The 23278-nt window shown below is 35.3% G+C and overlaps 1 protein-coding gene across 1 annotated transcript; it reads left to right on the top strand.

Moving 5' to 3' along the window:
* Positions 1–1255: 1255 nt before the first annotated feature.
* On the top strand, positions 1256–17656 carry LOC127149752 (uncharacterized). Its single transcript, XM_051085625.1, has 2 exons — positions 1256–2676; positions 17491–17656. Exons 1-2 carry the CDS (start codon positions 1256–1258, stop codon positions 17654–17656), a joined length of 1587 nt encoding a protein of 528 aa, XP_050941582.1.
* Positions 17657–23278: the final 5622 nt, after the last annotated feature.

Genomic DNA, 23278 nt, shown 5'->3' with positions numbered 1-23278 from the left:
TTTTCTATCTCTTTTCAATTTTTTATTTGTTTGCTTGTTTCCCTTTGCAATTTCTTTTGAAATTTCAATAAAATAAATAAGTTTTTCCCACCAATTTTTCATTGAAATTTCTTTACAAACTCTTAAAGTGCTGAACTTAAATTTTGATTTGCAATGGTTTATTATGATGAATTAATTGTTGAGACTGTCTTTAATTTTCTACTAATTGATTCTTGCACAACAACTTTGAAGTGGGCATTAATTTTGCTAAGGGTAGCAGCTATCCCCTCCTTAGCAAATCTTGAATAGGATGAATTTTGCCTGAATTTGAACATGCTTTGGGTTCTGAGATTGATCATGTTTTAATAGAGATTTGGTTACTTTCTTTTTGTAAAAATTCCATTCTTGCATATTCAAGAAAAGATTAATTGATCTTCTTTCTTTTTCAATAATAAGAAACATGGTAATTGCCCAAGAAAAAGTCCCTCTACTAAGCTTGAAAGAAAAACTTTACTTGAATTACTTGTTGTCACTAATCATCCCTTAATGCTTGTTCTTTACTATAGTTCAAGAATTACTTCCACAAACCCCCCTCTTTTTGTGTTTCTAATTTTCTTTTAGATCCTGAAGTTACTAATCGACCTTGTTTGTAAATTTTGAAGTTCTGAATCTTAAGTGCTCTCTAGGGTTCGACACCCTTCTTCCCCATACTACTCTCAATTTCCACAAAGGTAAGAAGGGTTAAAAAGATAACTTTGAAAGGTAATTGAGGTAATCCCTAACCCTCATATTACATCTAGTCTTTCTCTATTCTTGTATTCTTTTATTTTAGACTAGGAATAAATTCTTATTTTGCATACTTACATCCATAACAACCCATCATTTTGATAACGACCTACCTCAAGAAAAATTTTGTCATTTAAAAAATGACGCTGTTGTTGGGGAGCAGGGTGTAGTTTTCAAGACGTTTTGATTTCAAACTTTCTTTTAGAGCTTCTTGATTCTTATATTCATTTTGTAAAAAAAAAAAGAAAAAAATATGTAGGCATAAAGAGATCGTGTACAATTTTTTGTGTTCTCTTTTCTCCTTTCTTGCATGACCCATTCTTCAAATTTAGAATTTCCTTACTTTGAAGATTCAAATAGGGAGGTTCGTAGAATTAGAAGAGAAAGGAGAAAAGAGAATAGCATCCCCAATCTTTCTAACTAAGAACCTCTAAGAGGTTTAGAACTTAGCCTAGATTCTCCTTTAGATCCAAACCTTGGTAGGGGGAATATGGGTGAAGTTAGAGAAAATACCCTTAGAGAGCTTGTCGAGTCTGATGAAGACCAAAGACCTCTTTGTATAGTCATACCCCTAACCACTCAACCTTTTGAGTTAAAACCGGGACTTATCCATCTTTTGCCCAACTTTAAAGGAAGTTCCCGAGAGGACCCACACAAACATCTTAAGGATTTTCACAAGGTTTGTGATTCCATAAGGCCTCACGGCATCTCGGAAGAACAACTAAATTTACGAGCTTTTCCTTTTTCCCTTACGGATGTAGCAAAGAGATGGCTCTACTACTTAGAACCGGGTTCCATAACCACTTGGGGTAGTCTAAAAAATAAATTCTTGAAGAAAATTCCCCCCCCCCCCTCCAGTGAAAACAATATTAGGAAAGAAATTTATGGGATAAGACAAGCCTTTGGAGAATCCCTTTTGGAATACTGGGAAAGATTCAAAAAGCTTTGTGCTAGCTTTCCTCACCATCATATTTCTGACCCTTCTTTAATTCAATATTTTTACTCCGGTCTTTTATCTTTCGACAGGAATACGGTAGATGCGGCGACGGGAGGAGCTCTAGTCGACAAGACCCCCACCAAAGCACGGGAGCTCATTTCAAGAATGACGGAAAATTCTCAAAGCTTTGGGAATAGAGCATCGGAGCTTGAAAATTCTCTAATAAAAGAGGTAAGTGAATTAAAATCACAAATGTTAAATATGACTATTCTTCTTACTTCTTTTGTACAAGGTACTCCTCTTAAAGTTACCAAGTGTGGCATTTGTGGCTTTGTTGGTCATCCAAATGACAAATGTCTTGAGGTGATCGAGGATGTAAACATTGTTCGAAAATATGACCCCCACGGTAATACATACAATTCGGGGTGGAGAGACAACCCAAACTTAAGAAGGGGGAATGACAACCAAAAGCATACACAAGCACCACCCACCTCTTCAAACCAAGGTACGAATCTTGAAGATATTATCAAACCTTTGGCAACTAACACTCTTTCTGTTCAACAAGAGATGAAACAACAAATGACTCAACTTACTACCGCCATAAGCAAGATGGATGGGAAAGGAAAACTTCCGGCTCAATCGGACCATGCTAATGTAAGTGCTATTTCACTAAGGAGTGGTAAGATTCTTGACACTCCCACCACCAAAGTGAAAAAGGTAACTTCCAAACCCTTACCTCTTAATAGTAAGAATGAGTCCAAGGAAGAAAAGGTTGAAACAAAACCCTTACCATCTAATTCTAAAAATGATAAACCTCCTCTTAACGATTTTACTCCTTACATACCTAAACCTCCTTTTCCCTCTAGGTTGACTCCAAAAAAGAAGGAAACACCCAAGGAGGAAGAACTCTTGGAGATGTTTAAAAAGGTGCAAATCAACTTGCGCCTTCTCGATGCAATCCAACAAGTCCCGAGGTATGCAAATTTTCTAAAGGAGTTGTGTACCAACAAGCGGAAAACAAAAGAAAGAGCAATCGTAAGTCAACGTTTCGACTCTTCTAAAGAGTAATATTCCGAAAAAATGCAATGACCCCAATATGTTTTCTCTACCTTGTGTAATAGGAAATAGGCTAATTTCTCATGCAATGCTTGACTTAGGAACATCCATAAATGTCATGCCATACAGCGTCTTTAAAGATCTAGAACTCAATAATTTGCAAAAAACTAGTGTATGCATATAACTAGTGGATAGATCTTTTATTTCACCATTAGGAATAGTTGAAGATGTCCTTGTGAAAATTGACAAACTAATTTTTCCAGCGGATTTTTACATATTAGAAATGAATGAAGCATGCCTAAAACCATCTCACTCTATTTTATTAGGAAGACCTTTTCTTAAAACTGCAAAAGTCATTATAAATGTTGATAAAGGTTCTTTGAGTGTAGAGTTTGATGGAGACATTGTCACATTCAATATTGTAGAATCCATGAAATATCCAGATGAATGCTTGTCTTTATGTTTATTAGAATTGCATGATGAAGTTGATGAATTGTCTATACATGATGAATTTTTTGAACAAGAAATGGTTGAAAATAGAGAATTGTTAGAACCCAATGTTAACTATGCTTTAGAAAAAAATAATTGTGATAATCTTTTCTTTTCTCCACAGAAATTTGGGATTGAGCTCAAAACTCTCCCACCAAACTTGAAATACATATTCTTAGGAAAAAAAACTATGTTTTCCTTAATCATCTCAAGGGAACTAAACCAGAAACAAGAAGAAAGACTTATCGAAGTCATGAAGAAGAAAAAGTAAGCCATTGGTTGGATTCTTGACGACATCAAGGGTATATCTCCCACTTTTTGCATGCACCGTATTATCTTGGAGGAGGGAGCAAAAGACAAAAATCCAACCACAAAGAAGGCTTAACCCAACATTGAAGGAAGTTGTCATGAAAAAGGTACTAAAGTTAAAAGATGTCGGAATTATCTACCCCTTCCCGGATAGTACATGGGTAAGTCCAATTCATGTGGTTCCAAAGAAGATCGGGATGACCGTTGTAAAGAACGACAAAGGTGAGATGGTTCCGATGCGAATGCAAAATGGTTGGAAAATGTACATAGATTAACGGAAACTCAATGAGGTAACAAAAAAGGATCATACAACTTTTACTTGTGATTATGGAACTTATGCATTTAGGCGTATGCCATTTGGTCTTTGTAATGCACCGGGCACATTCCATCGTTGCATGATGAGCATATTTTCTAACTTTATTGAAAAATGCATTGAAGTTTTCATAGATGATTTCACAGTTTATGGTGATATTTTTGATGCATGTTTAGCCAGTGTAGAATTAATTCTAAATAGATGCATAGAAACTAACTTTGTCTTGAATTATGAAAAGTGTCATTTCATGGTGTCTCATGGTATAGTTTTAGGACCCTTAGTGTCTTCAAAAGGAATAGAGGTAGATAAAAGCAAAAATTGACGTTATACAAAAATTGCCATATCCAACATGTCTAAAAGATGTTAGATCCTTCCTTGGTAGTGCCGGCTTTTATAGACGGTTTATAAAAGATTTTTCTAAAATTGCTTTGCCTCCAACTAATCTCTTGCAGAAAGTTGTACCATTTCTGATTGATGACAATTGTAAGAAGGCATTTGATGATCTCAAACAAAAGTTAGTCTCTACCCCTATCCTTCAATCTCCTAATTGGAATTTACATTTCGAAATAGTGTGTGATACAAGCAACTTAGCATTAGGAGCTGTTTTAGGACAAAGGATAGATAAAAAATTGCATGTTATATACTATGTATCTAGAACCCTTAACCAAGCACAATCTAACTACACCACAACTGAAAAAGAATTTCTTGCTATCGTTTTTGCTTTAGATAAGTTTAGAAGCTACATTATTGGCTCCCGAGTAATTGTTTACACTGATCATGCAGCGGTTAGGTACCTTGTATCAAAAAAAGAATCAAAACCAAGGCTTGCTTGATGGGTTTTACTTTTGCGAGAATTCAACCTAACCATCAAGGATAGAAAAGGAGCCACAATTCTGTAGCCGACCATCTTAGTCGAATTGTACAAAAGCAAGAAAGTATACCAATTCGAGAAGACTTTCCTGATGAACATCTCTTTCAAACAAATCTTCAAGCACCATGATTTGGCATCCCAAGGGCAATCATTAGCAATCAAGGAACACATTTTTGCAATCGAACCGTTGAAGCCTTGATGAGAAAATATATATGGTGTTCAACACCGTATTTCCACACCAAACCATCCTCAAACGAATGGACAAGCCGAAACTTCTAATCGTGAGATAAAAAATATCCTAGAGAAAACCGTCAACATAAAAAGGAAGGATTGGAGCCTCTGCCTCAACGATGCACTTTGGGCATACCGAACGGCCTATAAAACTCCAATTGGCACATCTTCGTTTAAGCTTGTGGCAATTTCACTTGAAGTAATAAAAGAATCATAAAAGGAAGCAACCACTTCGTTTTGAAGCAAACTTTAAAATCAAAGTCCTCAAATCCAGGGTAGTTTTCTGTTCCTCAGTATTTTTATACATTTTTTACATAAATATTCTTTGAGGACAAAGCTAAGTTTTTAAGTTGGGGGTGGGTACTAGTTAAACTAGGTTGCTAATTTTTTTTTCTTCTTTTAAGAATTTACATGACTTGGGTAGATTACAATTTACCAAAAAAAATTTTGAGTATCATTCTGAATGCATGAATGAAATGAATGTTATTTGCTTGAATGAATGCTTGCAAAAGAAAATGCATGGATGTTAAATTTTTTGCAAAGTTTCTTATGATGATTGCCTATGATACACCTCTCTTAAGAATTTTTGTTTTGATTTTAAATAGGATAAAGAACCATTTATGAAATTGAGGTTGATTTTTAAACTTTTCATCTCTTTGACTCATGAATTAGAAAAAAAAACCCTTTTGTTGAGCCATGACGAACCTAGAAGTCTTTAGAAAAGGATAGAATGCTTAAATTCGCTTGTTGTAACCTCGAAAGAATGGTCAATCATAGAACCTAATAGATTAAATCCAAGATTAGAGTTAGCCAAGCCGGAGCTAAGAAAAAAGTTTACTAACAAAAATAGAATAAAAAAAAAGTACAATTAAGTCGAACGTTAGGATTTTTTCCGTGATTAATTAGGATTACCCGATGTTAGTGAGGTACGAATCCCTACGAAAAAAGCCTATCCTTTGTTTTAGTAAAACTCGTACACTTCTATCTTAGAATTTTCTAGCTAGTTTCAATGTTTTGACCGAGGGTCGAGTTTAAGGAGGGATCCTTCCCGCTTCAGAATAGAGGGAAAACAAGCCTAGGGCATTTTTTTAATTCTTTCGAAGCATGTCTAGTGAGTTGAAATAGTAAAACTTAGATGTTTTATCTAAACATGATTTCAATAAATGAAATTTATTAAAAATCAACCTCAAATCGACTACTTGTTTCTCTTGAATATTTAATTGATAATAAAAAATTACTTTGTTGAATTGTTAAGGTATGAGTAACATTCTTTGCATATTTGTTTCAAAACATAATCAAAATTTTTATATGATTGTTTGTGTTTAATTATTGAAAAATAATGTGTGAATCCCTTGCATGATGAATGATTGAATGTTAGCACATTTTTAATTTTCTTGCTCGGGACGAACAAGTCTTAAGTTAGGGATATTTTGTTAGGGCTATTTTAGACCTAACATTATTAGACTAATTTTTTCTAAACTTTATCCATTTACTCACTAGAATGTCATTTTTATGCAGAATATGAAACTTCACCCCGATATGAGTCCAACGCCATTGAAATCACTTAAATCGGAGTTATGACGAAGAAGAACGATAAAAAACAAGTTTAAGGGCAAAATTGGGAAATTGGGAAAGATCGGATGAACCAGATCACACCACGTGGCATCAATAGATCACGCCACGCGTCCGCCTTAAAGTTGCATGTTCAAACCCCAGACACGCCCCTATTTTTCTTTTCAATTTTTCGCACGACTCGGAAACCTATCCGACAACCCAATCCACAAACCGGTTCGCGACCCTCGCCTAGTCCGCCACGTGTTGAGCCTTCGTCCACGTGCGCCTCTCTCCTGTCGTGAGTTCGAATATCAGTAGCCGCATTTCCTTTTTTTATTTTTCTCTTCAATTAGGCAAACCCAAAACCCGACCCAAGCCCATTCGTGATCCAGTTCATCTTCCCTAAAATTAACTGCAAAATGGCAGTTTTTAACCTTGTTCCATTTTTTCCCATTTTCTCTTCTATAAAATGTCTCATATTTTTTTTGGGAAAACAAAAAGAAATTCGAATGTAAAAAAAAAAAAAATCCTCTTTCTTATTTAATTTTTGTAGCAAAATTCGTGAAACTTTATCAATCAAAGATTACTTTTGTCAAAGAAATGGATTCTTTCGTCAACAACTCTTCAAGAATTTCATCAATCTTCATAGGCTAAGGTAATCGTTTGAGACTTTTTCTCGGGTTAAATTACCATGTTTTCTTTGAAAATTAAATTCTTTTCTGTATCTTTTCAATTTTTTATTTGTTTGCTTGTTTCCCTTTGCAATTTCTTTTAAAATTTCAATAAAATAAATAAGTTTTTCCCATCAATTTCTCATTGAAATTTCTTTACAAACTCTTAAAGTGCTGAACTTAAATTTTGATTTACAATGGTTTGTTATGATAAATTAATTGTTGAGTTTGTCTTTAATTTTCTACTAATTGATTCTTGCATAACAAGTTTGAAGTGGGCATTAATTTTGCTAAGGGTAGCAGTTATCCCCTCCTTAGAAAATCTTGAATAGGATGAATTTTGCCTCAATTTGAACATGCTTTGGGTTCTGAGATTGATCATGTTTTAATAGAGATTTGGTTACTTTCTTTTTGTAAAAATTCTATTCTTGCATATTCAAGAAAAGATTAATTGATCTTCTTTCTTTTTCAATGATAAGAAACATGGTAATTGCCCAAGAAAAAGTCCCTCTACTAAACTTGAAGGAAAAACTTTACTTGAATTACTTGTTGTCACTGATCATCCCTTAATGCTTGTTCTTTACTATAGTTCAAGAATTACTTTCACAAACCCTCCTTTTTGTATATCTAATTTTCTTTTAGATCCTGAAGCTACTTATCGACCTTGTTTGTAAATTTTGAAGTTTTGAATCCTAAGTGCTCTCTAGGGTTCGACACCCTTCTTTCCCATATTACTCTTAATTTCCAGAAAGGTAAAAAGGGTTAAAAGGATAACTTTGAAAGGTAATTGAGGTAATCCTAACCCTCATATTCCATCTAGTCTTTCTCTATTCTTGTATTTGTTTATTTTAGACTAGGAATAAATTCTTGTTTTGCATACTTACATCCATAACAACCCATCATTTTGATAACGACTTAGCTCAAGAAATTTTTTTATCATTTCAACAAGATCTATTAATCATATACCCCTCATACGTCATTACACCAAGAAGGAGGCCATGTACAAGCCATCGTATTGTGTCTGAGACGACATTTTTTTTGTGTAATTCGCTCATCACCTATTAAGAAGAATAGTTAGTCGTTGGGACTGGTAACCAATAAAAGAAAACAACAAGCAATTTTGAAGTATTCATTGACCTAATCTTGTATCCATGGACCGAATGATCGATTATCGTCAACTTGTAGCCATTATTCATTTTTTTCTCTTCTTGGGTTTTCCATTTTTAGATAGTTCATATTTCATCTACAAAATAAGTCAAAAATAAAAATTATGTACTGTGAAGAGTAATTTAATGGTGGTGGTATATGATCATAAGAATTCTTACTCTATATATGGACGTACTTCTTCAGTGTTCTGTAAAATGTGAAGTCGTGCTTGCTTCAATTGTTGTATATCGGACTGGACATATGTTCCCGCTGACATCAGTCTATTGGTTTGTTTGTCTTCCCTTGAATTTAGTGATCCAAGACCAATTGGATTTAATCAAGAAATGAACTCTAAATAGAATTCAACACCCTCCTAACATATTTGTGCTTATGGAATGCATCCTTCAGGTCGATTTCTATTACAAACATAACTTTTCAACACTTTCATGTATCGTTCAAATGGGTATGTCCACCAAACCACAAAGCTTTACTTCTTTCACAAGATGAACGATGAGATGAACCATAAATGTGAAAAATGAGGGTGGAAAATACTTCTTAAGATTACATAAAGTCATAACTATATTTTCTTGCAATGCATCAAACTCTGATACTGAGAAACTTTTAGTGCAAATCCAATTGAGAAAAAAATACAGTCTACTTATAGTGTATCTCACATTCTTCGGTAGGACTGAGCGTATTGCAATTGGAAGCAATTATTGCATTAAAATGTGACAATCATGCAATTTAAGACCAGTAAGTTTTAAGTCATCCAAAAGAACAAGACTTCTAATATTTGATGAATACCCTTCTGGAACATTAATTTTAGACAAAGTCTTACAAAATCGATACTTCTCTTCTCTTGATAATTTATAGCATACTGTAGGTATGTAAGTTCTATTACCTGTAACCATTGGTGCCAATTCTGGTCTAATATTGATCTATACTAAATCAAGTCTAGTATTCATCTCATCTTTACTTTTTCCTGGTATATCAAGCAATGTTCCTACTATATTTATGCATACATTCTTTTCAATATGCATTACGTTTAGACAATGTCGTTCTTCTAATATAGTAGTTCAAAGAAGTCTGATATTTTTTTCCAATACTCATTGCCACCTTCGTTATTCAATGTCTTCTCACACTTTTTTCCACATAAAAATATTATTTCTTTGAGTTTAAAGTAGATGGTCTCCTCCGACAAGGGCATGCTCTTGCTTACCTATAAAATTCTTTTTTTATATTCTGTATGGATGATGTCCTGACAAATATTTCATGTGTCTCATGTATACATTTTTTCCCATGTTCTAATATAATTGAAGTACTCTCTTCTCTACATATTGGACAAGCCTTAAAACCTTTGACACTGCAACCATATAAGATGGCTCACAAAGTGAAATATTCTTCTTTATATGCATCAAAACACCGAACCCCATCTTTCCATAAAATTTTGAGGTCATCAATTAAGCGTGCTAAATAGGTGTTTATATCGTAACCTAATTGATTTTGACCTTAAATTAACATTGTCAACATCAAATGTTTTCTTTTCATACACAATCATGGTGGAAGGTTGTATATTGTAGTAATAACTGGCCAACAACTATAGTTCGTCGATAAATCTCCAAATGGGTTAATTTCATCGGTGGACAAACCCAAACGGAGATTTCTTGGTTTTGACCCAAAGGTTGGTCACATGTGATTTATCGACCATCATGATGGAGTGCCAGCCGGGTGTCTCATAATACCATCGACTTTTCTATCGGTCTCATGCCAACACAAGTTCTTAGCATTCTTAAAGCTCTTAAACATTCTTATAAATCTTGGAACTATTGAAAAAAATGTCACATCTACTTGGCAGCCGCTCCACTTTTTTCACTTGTTGAGTTTTTAGTGATCTTCCACCTTAACAAACCACACTTAGGATACTTTGTCATGTTTGCATACTCTTTTCTATACGAACAACAATCATTAGGATATGCATCAATTTTTTGGTAACTCAATCATAAGGCACCTAGTGTTTTTTTTTCACTTCGTATAAAGAACTTAGTATTTTGTTGTTTTTAGGTAGGAGATCACTTATTATGGACAACAATTTAGAGAAGCTAGTGTTACTCAACCATATCTAATCTTTAAGTTGTACAATCTCATGAGGGCTGACAACTTCATGAATTTCTTACATCCTGGGTATAAGGGTTTTTTTGCATTATCTAACATAGTATCCAAGGTATTGGACGCATTACAAGATTGGTTATGATCAGATTGAAACATATTCACTGCATTAAACAAATCGTCGTGTTCATATTTTTCATCCACTGTATTTTTCATTCTACTGGTAACATTCTCTGAGTTCAAATCTTCACCATGCCAGACCATATCTTGTAATTTTGATCAATTTCATTGACGTACAAATGATATCGAACTATTAAGACATCCTTAAGTAAACGATTCCCAACTTTCAAACATGGACATCTTCTTGAATTAGAACCTTTGGCATGAGACAAACCAAATTGAATAGACCTTTTGAGTCCTACATCATATTCTCTAGACATTCTATTTTCCATCATCCATGATTTGTCCATTGTGTAGTTGTCACAAACTTGGATCTTCTATAATTGCCCTCTAAACAAACCTAGTTACAAAAAAGAAGGATGACAACTGAAGGAAATGAATCAGTAACTACATCTTATGATACACATATTTCATATAGAACCTACTAGAAACTAGAAGAACACGCATAAGATGAAGTACTTGGGTTCATATGGAACATTAGGTAAACAAATTGGTACACATTCTCTACAACTACATATTGCAAATGGATCAAATTAAGTTTGAGCAAAACTCAATTTCATTGAAACTAGTGTTTTTTTCCTTAAATTAGTAGGTGGATTAACGGGGTAAAAATTGTCATGTAACTTGCATAGTTTACTTCTAAAAATTGACCCATTTCTACATTTTCTTAGTTTGCTCCTTCTATATTTTTAATATTTCAAACATACCCCTACATCAAGATTCGTTATCTTCAAACTCCATTTCTTATGGTTAGAAACTAGTTTAGTGAAGATTGGTCCTACTTGGCTACCCCGAGGCAATTATTGTTTTTTAAAGGGGAGAATTTATAAGGGTTTCCCTTAAAGGCATCAAAGAGTATCAAAACATCCTCCAAATGAAAAACATCAGTTTTTGTTCTTTTTTCCTTTTTTAACAAGAAATAGAAAATCTTTTTTTTTTTTTTATAATAGGAAAGAAAAACCACAACGATTCTCCATCACAAAGATTTCTTCTCCATCACAAAGGTTCTCAACTAAAAGAAGAAACATTTCTTCTCCATCACAAAAATTCTCAACTTTCTCTCCAAAAAAATCCACAATCTCAACCAAACAATAAACATCATAATCAGAATGCAGAGAAATGCAGAGAAAAAGAGGCAGCAACGGTATTCAAAAATCTCAATCTCAATCTCAACATCATAACTAAAATTTCAATCAGAATAATAATAAAAAGATAAAAGAAGTGGTGAAAACTGCAAAGGTATTCGAAAGCTAAGACTTATGAAGGATTTTAGGGAGCGGCAACGTTCGGTTGTAGCAGTGGCATTCGAAGGGTAGCAACAGCGTTCAGGGAGAGGAGACGGGGACAGAGACCTTAAGGGAGCAGCAACGTTCCAACGTTAAGGGTAGCAACACTTAATGGCATTCGAAGACGAGGATGTTAACGGTAGTAGCGACCAGTGGCGTTCAGGGAGAGGAGATGAGGATGAGGACAAGGATGTTTAAGGGAAATCATTTTTGCATTTGAAGAAGGAAAGGGGGATGGAGGGTTTTTATGTTCAAGGAGATGGAAGGCTTTTGCAGTTTGTTTCTTTTTTTTTAATTTAGAATAACTTTTATTTTAATAAATTTGAATTAACAAATATTTTAATAATTTTTTTAATGCCTTTACATATTATGACAACAAATAACTGTCATGTATTAGTGAAATCCGAAAACACCGTTTTTCCCGCTAAAAATGCACATTTTGACATTTTATGACATTTTTTTCTTCCCTCCTTTCAATTTTGGGATGGAATGAACTGTCATAATAGGTCCTTTTTCTTGTAGTGTTTGTAGCATTCGACAATGCCATCAGCTTTGTATTTTACTCTATACACCCATTTGCATCCAATGGTATAATGTCTTTTAGGTAATGGTACAATGACCCATGTTTTGTTTTCCTCCATAGCATTCAATTCAGCTTTCATAGCATCACACTAACACTGAATGGGAATGACTTCATGATAGAAGGTTGTTTCAAAGGTAGAGGACACTGTTAAGACAAAATTCTTTAACTCAATTTGGAGTTTGTTATAAGAAATTACAACCTCCAAGGAGAATCTTGAAGTCACTGGTGCGATAGGGTTGTTATGTAGAAGGTTGCATTGATATTCTTTAAGGTAGGAAGGGGGTTTTATAACTCTAGTTGATCTTTTTGGGGTTGGTATATTGTCTTTAAGTGGGTATTACTTGAGTGTGATGGCTTGGAAGGTGAGAGTATTATTGGAAGGGGTGGGTAGGCTTTTAGTGGGGTTATTTGGTGTTGATTCAAAGATAGTGAGAGAGTTTGTGGCTGAGCTATTGGGAGGCAATCATTGGACAATATTTCATTTAGTGTGTTTGAAGGTTTTAGTAGGACTAGGTCAGAGAATGGATCTTGGATTTCAAAGGTATTATTGGTTTGATGAAATAGGAATAGGTCTTCATGGAAAAGGACATCTCTTGATATGAAGATTTTCTGGTGTTGATTGTTTGTAGCCTTTAACTTCTGATGGATAGCCTATGAATGTAGATGTGGTGGCACGAGGATGAACTTTGTCTCTAGAGGACTGTAAAGTGGAGGCAAAACAAAGACAACCAAAGCTTTTTAGGGTGTTTTACTCGATATTGGTGTCATTGAGTCTGTAGTAGGTGTTTGCCATGAGAGGAAGTGGGAGGGGGTTCTATTTATTAGGTAGGCAACAGTAAGTACACATTCACCTCAGAAGGTCATAGTTGGACTTAAATATTAGGGCTTGGGCTACATTTAGGAGGTGTTAATATTTTTTTTCAACAATTGCATTTCGTTGTGGTCTTTAAACACAAGAGAATTGGTGGACTACTTCTTTGGAAAGAAAAAACTCCTTGAAGGAGAGTTCAGAGGCATTGTTGGATTTGAAGGTTTTGATGGTTCTTTTATATTGGGTTTGTACATATGTGAAAAAATTGAGGACTATCTTTAAGGCATCAGTTTTTCTTTTCATAAAAAAAACCCAAGTGTAACATGAGTAATTGTCAACAATGTTTAGAAAGTATTTATAGTCAGCATGAAAAGTAGTATCATAGGGTCCCCAAGTGTCACAATGAATAAAGTCAAATATTTCTTTAGCAAATTGGTTATTGCAGATAAAATATAATCGTCTTTATTTAGCTAGAGGTTAGACTAAATAACTATCATGGCATTATGCAGGGATAGAATCAACATGTATCAAGTCTTTCAAAACATATAAGTGTTTATGTGATGGGTGACCCATTCGATTGCGCCAAGTGATAATAGAAGACTTAGCAATGGAACTGCAAACAAATTGGTTTGTTTTGCTATCTGAATCCAGAAAGTATAGGTCAATCCGATTGCTAGCTTTGCCAATCATCTTCAAAGAAGACTTGTCTTAGAGGACACAAGAGTTATCAACAAAATTTATCATGATGAGTATTTGTGTAGTGAGGAACTTAATGAGATTAAGTTGAAGTGGAATGATCGAATAATAAGGACATCATAGAGAGTTAGGTTATCATTCACTTTTACACTAACAGTGAATTGTACAAAGATCTTTGTTTGGTTTGGTAAAGAGACAGTGGTGTTGGTGTTTGGTTTAAGTGAAGTGAAAAGGTCTCTAGAATAACAAATGTGTGTTGTTGCTCCTATATCAACTATCCACGTGTTTGGATTTGAAGAGGATAAGGAGAAGGTAGTATCTACTACATGCTTATTAGTGGTTTTGGTGGATGAAGTTGGTTGAGATTTGGCCTTATTGAGGTGATTCTGTAGTATGTTTAGCAAGTCTTGGCACTGTTCATTTGTGAATGATGATTGATAGGGAATTTGTGGAGGGTTTTGTTTTCTGTAGATTTGTTGATCTTTTCGCCAAACGATGCCTAAGAGGACACCCATAGATTTTGTAGCAGCAGTCTACAATATGTTCGAAGAGGTTACAGTGGGTACATATTGTTGTTTCTTTCTTTTTAGAGTGAGTTTTAGGTGAGTTGCTTCAATTTGGTGTGTTCTTTACTAATAGTGCAACGACAAAGATGGAAGGATTGTTAGGGGTGGGTGGGTTATTTGAGGTCATTCATTGATTCATTTCTTAGATAACTAGAGAGAAAACACGATTTATGGTAGGTTCAGGTTCCATGAGTAGGAGTTGGGCCCAGATTTGTGCGAAAGATTCATTAAGTTGGGGTTGTTTAGTTGGGAGCCAGAGGAAATTTCTAATGGGGTTTCGAGAAGGGTCATAGTGGAGTTCTGGAAGAGAAGGAAAAATTGGATTTTTCAAAGTGGGTAAAGTTTTACATCTATTAACATTTTACACACTAGGTAAATAAAGTCTCTCTCTCTTGATTTATTATTCATTATAAAAAGTCCTTTATATAGACAATGGATATAAGAAAAACACAAGAGATATGAGGAAAATTTAAATTATAATTATATTCTGAATTATATGAAGCGAGTAAGCAAACAACGAGTCCATGGGTATTTAAACCCGAGTATCCGGGAAAAAGCAGAATATTTGATGAAAGAATAGGAAATCCTTTGAACAATCTGTTATAATAGGAAAGCCTTATATCTTGAAATTAATTCATTAAGTTGATGATAAAATACACAGGCTTTCCGGTAGACATTATGCACTTGTTACACAACAACCCCTTAGAGGAAGGGCCAAGCAAAGTGGACAACGGGTGGGAGAAATAAAGGTTTGGGCTCTTGAAGGATTTAGTGTTGCTCATATTTTACAAGAGATGCTTACTTATAAATCTGATCATATTAGAGCTCGGCAAGAAGTACTTGGTACTACGATCATTGGAGGAACAATACCTAAACTTGAGGATACTCCAGAATCTTTTCGATTGCTCGTTCGAGAATTACGATCTTTGGCTTTGGAACTGAATCATTTCTGTGTATCTGAAGAACTTCCAGATTAATAGGAAGGAAGCTTAATCAAAATGAATTAGAAATTTTTTCTATGATCGATCGATATAAACATCAACACCTCCGAATTGAATTAGTTTCTCCTCAACAAATTAGTTATTTTGTTACCAAGCTTCTGCCATGTCTACATCTTTATTCAAGTTTTTCTCAATCTCCTTCAACCTCAATTCACAGCAAAGCTTCCTCTTCTTTTTCCTTTAAACTCTCTCTTGAATTACCTCTGAAGTTTGAAGAATAAATAATGAAAAATGGATGAGAATTTTGTGAAGAGTTCCTTGGGGGTGGAGAGAAATTTTAAAAAAATCTGCACAGAATGAATTTTTTAATTTCCTTATCCTCTTCCTCTTCTCCTCTTTTATCAGTTTACCTTTCTCATTTCTTTTAACTTACTTAGAATATATATACATACATATATATAATTCCAATTAATTACCAATATTTGAAACAAATATTATTACCCAAAAATTCTATGTTTTACCTTCCTCTTGATTTATTTCTTCCTTCCAAACTATTTACCCATAAATCTTCTAACTTACAACAAGAAATCGAAAAAAAAGATAACTTGAAACATATCTTGATCACTTACTTCCAGAGAGTTTCCTTTTCACCTTTTCTACTAACTCAACTTCTTATTTCATCAAGTTCTTGCAAGTCCTAAAGGTGCTTAAATCGAGGGTTTACAGTACTTGTCTTACTTTATTTTGAACTAACATTTGAAATTGAGTGTGATGCTAGTGGAGATAGGAATTAGAGCTATTTTAATGCAAGATCAAAGACGATTAATGTACTTCAACGAGAAGCTAAATGGAGTTTCTTTTTACTATCTTACATATGAAAAGGAGTATTATGCCTTAGTTAGAGCACTACAAACTCGAGAACATTACTTGTTGCCAAAAGGGTTTGTTATCCATACTCACCACCAGAGCCTACAACACTTAAATAGCCAACAAAAACTATATCAGAGACATGCAAAATGGTTCAAGATCATTGAAACTTTTCCTTTATGTTATATAGTATAACAAAATGTAAGAAAAATATAGTTGCAGACGTGTTATCTAGAAGCTATGTCTTGCTAATCACCATTCACACTAGGTTTCTTGGATTTGAACATATTAAAGCATTGTATTCACGAGACAATTATTTTTCACCTATTGTTGAAAACCTCAAGCAAAAATGTGTTGTGCATGTTTGACTATATGTTGTTTGATGGGTTTCTTTTTAGGAAGAATAAGTCCTGTATTCCAACTTTTTCTATTCGAGAGTTGTTAGTTAAAGAGACGCATGGAGGAAGTTTAATTGAACATTTTGGATTAATAAATCATATGACATATATAGTGAACATTTGTATTGGCCTAAAATGAGTCATGGTGTACATAAGGAGTGCGAGACATGATTTGTATGTAGGGAAGTTAAATCTAAGTCTAAACCACATGGACTGTATTTGTCTTTACCAACTCCTAATGGACCTTGGTTAGATATTTCAATAGATTTTGTGTTGGGTTTATCTCAATCTAAGAGGAAAAAGGACAATACTTTTGTGGTAGTTAATATGTTTACCAATTATGACTCATCTTATTGCATGTAATAAACTAATGATGCTAAACATGTGGTCAACTTGTTTTTTAAGTATGCAGTTAAATTGCATAGCATTCCTAGAAACATTGTTAGTGATAGAGATCGGAAAATTTTGAAGCAATTTTTGGAAAGTACTTGGGGAAAAACTTGTTGCTAAGTTAGTCTATTCCACTACGTGGCATCATCAGACTGATTAGCAAACTAAGGTAGTTAATAGGATGATGATGATTATGCTTAGGGCTCTAATAGATAAAAATACTAAAACTTGAGAGAATTTTCTACCACTTATTTAATTTGCATACAACATGAATTTTTATAGTGTCACTAAATGTTTAGCATTTGAAGTTGTGTATGGTTTTAGCCTTTTGTCACCTATTGACTTGTTGTCTTTGCCTTCTAATGAAGTGATGAATGTTCAAGGTGATGAGAAGGTCACCATTATTCGGAAGCTACATAAAGAGGTTAAAGAAAGAATTGAGAAGCATGCCAAGGTAAAGGAGAAGGTCAACAACATCCAATATCTGTGATATTTTAAGGAGGGAGATTTGATTTAGGTCCACCTTCAGAAGGAAAGATGCCCACATCAACGAGATTTGAAATTAAACACAAAAAGAGATGGACCTTTTCAAGTGATGAAAACAATCAATGGCATTGTCTACCAAATTGATCTTAAAGGTAAATATGATGTGAACGCTAATTTTAATGTTTTTGACTTAACTCCATTTGATACAGATAACGAGCTTCATTTAAAGATGAATGTTTTAAAAGGTGAGGAAGATGATATGAATCAAGGCGCCCTTACATTACCTCAGAGACCAATCACCTGTTTAAGAGCAAAGAAACTATAGTTAGCATTGAATTCTCACATTCAAGAGGAGAGAACTTAATTGAGAAGATTTAAGTAGCAATAATTGATCAAAAGATTTATAATTGGAGTCAGTTGAAGCTATAGGATGGAACTAATCGAGCTTTCTAATTTATTTTATTTTGTAAAAAATACCTTATTTTCTTGTTTTTATTATTAGACTCATATGCGTTATTTGGGTTTTAGTTCCTTTGAGTTGGGGGTAGAATGGATTTTTTAAGTCCTTTTTAGTGTAGTAGGTTAAGTATAAAGTAGGGAAATAAAACACATGTTAGTTTTTTTATATTTTGAAGATTTAAGGTTTTTTATCAATGAAAATTCTCTAGTAGATGACAGAGCCTCATCACCAATCTTTTACAATTATTGGCTCAATGTTCCATTCCAAGAACATTCAGGTAAGTTTGATCACCTTTCTTATGGAGTATTCAAACTTGGAGTGAGGAACTACTTCTCTTTATCTCTTATTCTTCTATTAAGATAGATAATAATCCAAATCTCATATGTTCCCTTGGGTTGTTGTTAAATTGATCGGAGGATTTAGAATTTGATATTCGATGTTCACCAATAAGATTTCTAATTTTTCAAATCCTAGGATTTTCATATCACCTTTATTCAGTGTTCTTGTCCTCATTCATCTCAACAAAATAGGCATGAAAAACGTCTGCATTCTAGACTATTTTTATGTCCAACTACTTTATGCTTCTTGTTCTGGAAAATCTTTGGGTGAGTCGCTCTTAATTTTCAACCTGCTACAGAACATCTCCTTGTTCAAAAAAATATATGGCACACCTCCCAACTATAATAATCTTTAAGTTTTTTGTTCTGAATGTTTCATTCTAATTCATCTACATGAACATACTAAAGTAGACATTGTGCTCGTCCCTGTTACTTACTTAACCATGGAATCAAGCATAAAGAATTTTGTTGTTGGGATCTTATTTCTACTAGATTGTGCATCTCTCGTCATGTTACTTTTGGGAGCATATACTATGTTTTCTATTTCTACTAGTCGTTCTTTACTATTACTTTTTTTTTTACCTTTTATTTCTCTTCCGAGTCTTACAAAGCTCGACCAATTTGTACTAATTTTTGCACACCTGAATCAATCTTCATTGTTTAACATAAACATGGACTTTCACCTAAACCTAAATTTGAACCTCTTTCTCTTGTTTGTCGTTTTACCAAAGTAAGGGAAACTCCCACTCATCTTCTGGATTACCACTATTTTTCCACTATATTGAACATAAACATGAACCTACACCTAAAACTGCATCGGATTCTCTTCTCTTGTTCGTCATTCCACTTAGGTAAGGGAAACTCTTGCTCATCTCTTAAATTATAGTTGTTTTTCCACTATAGTTTGCTTGGTTGAACTTGCCTCTTATCAAGAGGCAAGTACTAACCCTCTCTGACAGAAAACAATGAATGAGAAACTTCAAGCTCTTAAAAGGACGCACACATGGGACTATGATAATTTATCACCGCGTAAAAGACCCATTGAATGCATATGGATCGACAAAATAAAGACTCATTCAGATGATTCTATAAAGCTCGACTAATGGCAAAAGGATACTCTCAGAAATATGGCATTGATTATGAGAAATTTGCTCATGTGGGTCAAATGACATAAGTTCAAACCTCATTGGCAGTTGTTGTTCCCAAACAATGGTCTATATTTCCATGTAGATGTCAAGATTAAATGCATTTCTCAATGAGACGTTATCTTAGGAAGTATATATGAAGTCACCTCTGGGTGCTTCTCCTCCACCTCAAAAGGTCTGTATGATTCATCGTGCATTATATGGTCTAAAATAGGCTCCACATGTTTAGTTTTCCACTTTTACCTTTACCGTCTCTCATCTTGGCTTTACTTCAAGTTCTCATCATACCGCACTCATTACATGCCAAAACTCTCATGGTATTGTTCTTCTTCTTCATGTTGATGATATAATTAATAGTGGTGATGATCTTCAGGCTATATCAAACATACAACTTTCTCTGTTGGTGAATGCTTTGAGATGAAAACCCTAAACTCTAATCTTAATTACTTTCTTGGTCTTGAGGTATAAATGCACCCTAATGGTTACTTGTTATCTTAAGTCAAATATGTCTTTGATATGTTAGCTCGCTTAGGCATCACCAACTCTATCATGACACCAACACCTCTTGATCCTGATGTTCACTTGACTCCTTTGAGTCGTGTTCCTCTTAATGATGCCAGTTTCTATTGGCAACATGTTGGCAATCTCATAATGGCATAACCAACTCTATCTTGACATTGCATATGTTGTGTACATTATTACCCAAGTTAATGGTTGCTCCATGAACCATCCACTTTACTATTGTTCTTTACATTTTTGCTGGTGATCCTATTGATCAACGCTCAATCTTTATTACTTATTTGGGTGATTCCCTCATCTCGTGGTGGAGTAAAAAGCAAAATGTTGACTTTGGATCCAACACTGAATCTAAATATTGTGAAGGTCGTAGTAACATCCAAATTGCTCATAATGATGTCTTCACTTTGTCTGTTATCATCTTCAAAACAACAATCTCTTCTTATGCTCCATTCCTACAATTGAGCAACTCAACCGATATCTTCACCAAAGCTTTATCTTTTGTAACGCCCCGACAAATTTAATTTCTTTTTATTATTAATGTTAAGTGTGGTTATGGAAAATGCAAATTTTGAGGAACCTTGTCTCTTGATTTGTGATTAATTAAAGTTTGGAGTTTTTATTTTGGTTGGTTTTTAATTGTTTTAATTGGAAATAAATTGGTGAAGTTTTGGTTGTTAATTAAATGATTGGTTGGTTAAGGGAGACATGTGAGGACCTAATTGAGGAAAAGAAGGAAAGAAATTTTCAAAAAAAAGAAGAAGGAGGAAAAAAGGGAATTTTGGTGAGATTTAGGGAAAGAGAGAGAAGATAGAGTAAATGGGTTTAAAAATGTGTTGGGAACCATGTACCAAAAAGGGGAGAAAGTTATTTTTGGAAGAAAAAAAAGAGAGAGAGCAACTAAAGTTTTTCTTGAAACCCTAGCCGCCGACCTCAGCCTCGCCGCGCCGCCGCTTTCGCCGCCAGTTTCAAGCCAAAGCATTCGGGTGCCAGCCGTAGTTCAAGCCGAAACCCCATCCACAGCCGTCGCCCGAAGCCGAACCACCCGCGTCACCCTTCGCGACCCGCAGCCGAATCGTTCGCAGCCGCCAGCCGTCGCGTGAAGCTTCGTCCCACCGTGTCGCCGAGCAGCAGCAATCGACGGTCGTCAGCCGCACGCCTCCAGTCGTCGAAGCCGAACACACGTTTCGGCCGTCGCCCGAACCCGAAGCCGACCCGCGCCCGCTCGCTCGCCCGCACACCTTTCCGCGCCCACGCACGCCCGCTCCGACTCCCAAGCCGAGCTCGCGCGCGCCCATCCCACGCCGTGAGCCGCGTCTATCTGCGCCGCGAGCCGAGCCGATCCCCAGCCTTCAAGCCGAGCCGGTTCCTGCTCCTCCAACCGAGCCGCGAAGCCTAGTTTGGCTCTTTTCCACCTAATTTTGGGTAAGTTGATTATTTGTTTTGGCTTACCCAGCAAAGACTCAATTTTTGGACATAAATAATTTAATTTAGACTAAACTAAATTATTATCGTTTAAGGAACGTCTTGGACCGAGTGACCTAGGAGTGTTGGAAGTTTTCAGTAAGGGCTCAAGCATTTCAACCTCGATCGTGGGTAAGTCGCCTCCAGTAAGTCTTGGACCAAATATACCCTCTAAGGAAAATTACTAAATTGTGAACTTTTGACCCTTTAGGACTTGCGCTGCTTGGGGAAGCGTGTCGTTACTATTAGGACTCGTCGAGCAACCCTCCAGGTAAGAGATTTCTACTACTAGCTCTATGTTTAGAACTATGAGACCACATACACCTTCAGTTGTGCATGTTAAGGACTAGACTGTATGACATGTGTAAATAATGAGAGCATGATGCGATTGTTGATATGGTTACATTATGGCATGATATTGTGATGACGTGAATTGTTATGACTGTACGTTGGTTGTTGAGGTGAAAAGTGAGATGATGATTAGTCTGTTATAATTACATGATGGTGCTACGTGCATGTATGTTATGGTTAGGGTACTTGTTAGCTTAGCCTATTAGAGTCGTACCTGCATGGATGTCCTTCGGGATCACCACCTATTTAAGACTGTGTCGTCCGACGGGACGCCAGTCTAGCATGGATATAGATATGACTCGAGTGACTCAACGGGGTCCTCACATCCCGATTGTCTTAGTGTTAGCCCCGGGTTCACTAAAGACCAACATGTCCTAGGTACTCCCTCGGGACATCGAAGACCAGATTTTCGTTCCTACGGAAGCGCATGTTGCACGTGTTCGGGATTCCATCCAATTTTTAGTAAAAAAAAAACTCATTGAAAAGAAAAAAGGATCTCTTTTTCTATCAGCGAAGGAAAAAACTTTTGAATTACAAAATGGAAATAAAGCAGAAAAAGAATCTGTGGCCAAAGAGAATTTTGACTCAGTTCACTATTAGCAGGAGTCGAAATTGCGGCGGTTAAGAAGTTGCATCCTTCCAAATAGGAACTTGCCAATCCATGGGTATACCATGAAGTTACAAAGGTTGTACCTGTAAACCAACCTCCGACGGCAAAATAGGCACAAGGAAAGAGCAATAGACCGGACCGACCTACAAAAACGAAACGGTCCCTCCGTAACCAGTCATCCATAATATCGAATAAATCATTTTCGTCTTTGGTAAATTTACCAACGGCTATAGTCATAGTGATCTTCCTATTCAACTTAGATTGGGTACCATTTACAGGACTCTAATAGGAAGCTAACAGGCACCTAGTGGGACTAGTAGCGGGTCCCTTACTGAGTATTTTATACTCACTCACTTCATGTCATGTTTTTCAGGTAGAGGCCGAGGTAGGGGCAAAGGCAAGCTGGCGAGCGACCAGAAGTGACCGTGGCGAGCCATAGGGATTTCTGCTTCCGCTTACACTTGTTTTTTACGTTCAGTGCCTGAGTTTTATTTTTCTTCCCTATTTACTATTTCATTTCTTTAAAAGTAGATAGGGCCCGAGTAGGACTTTAGTATTTAATTTTATTTTTGCATATTACTTTGATTTGATTTTCATAAATAAATTTCTGAAATTTTATTTGTTTTTACTAAACTTTATGACTTAAACCACATGTTTTACATTTAGTAATGACTTCGACTCAGTATAAGGAGTTGAGTCTTTATAGTTGGTATCAGAGCCTAGTGTTTTAGGTTCTGTAGAC

Source organism: Cucumis melo, chromosome 6 (assembly GCF_025177605.1).
Source record: "Cucumis melo cultivar AY chromosome 6, USDA_Cmelo_AY_1.0, whole genome shotgun sequence".
NCBI classification, from domain to species: Eukaryota; Viridiplantae; Streptophyta; class Magnoliopsida; order Cucurbitales; family Cucurbitaceae; genus Cucumis; species Cucumis melo.
The sequence above is the reverse complement of the archived record's forward strand: the minus strand, read 5'-3'. Positions and strand labels throughout refer to the sequence as shown.

Coding starts and splice junctions, on each gene's coding strand:
- LOC127149752 (XM_051085625.1), top strand. CDS start 1,256: ATGGGTGAAGTTAGAGAAAATACCCTTAGAGAGCTTGTCGAGTCTGAT. Junction 2,677..17,490: donor GCAATCCAACAAGTCCCGAG/GTATGCAAATTT, acceptor GTATGGTTTTAG/CCTTTTGTCACCTATTGACT.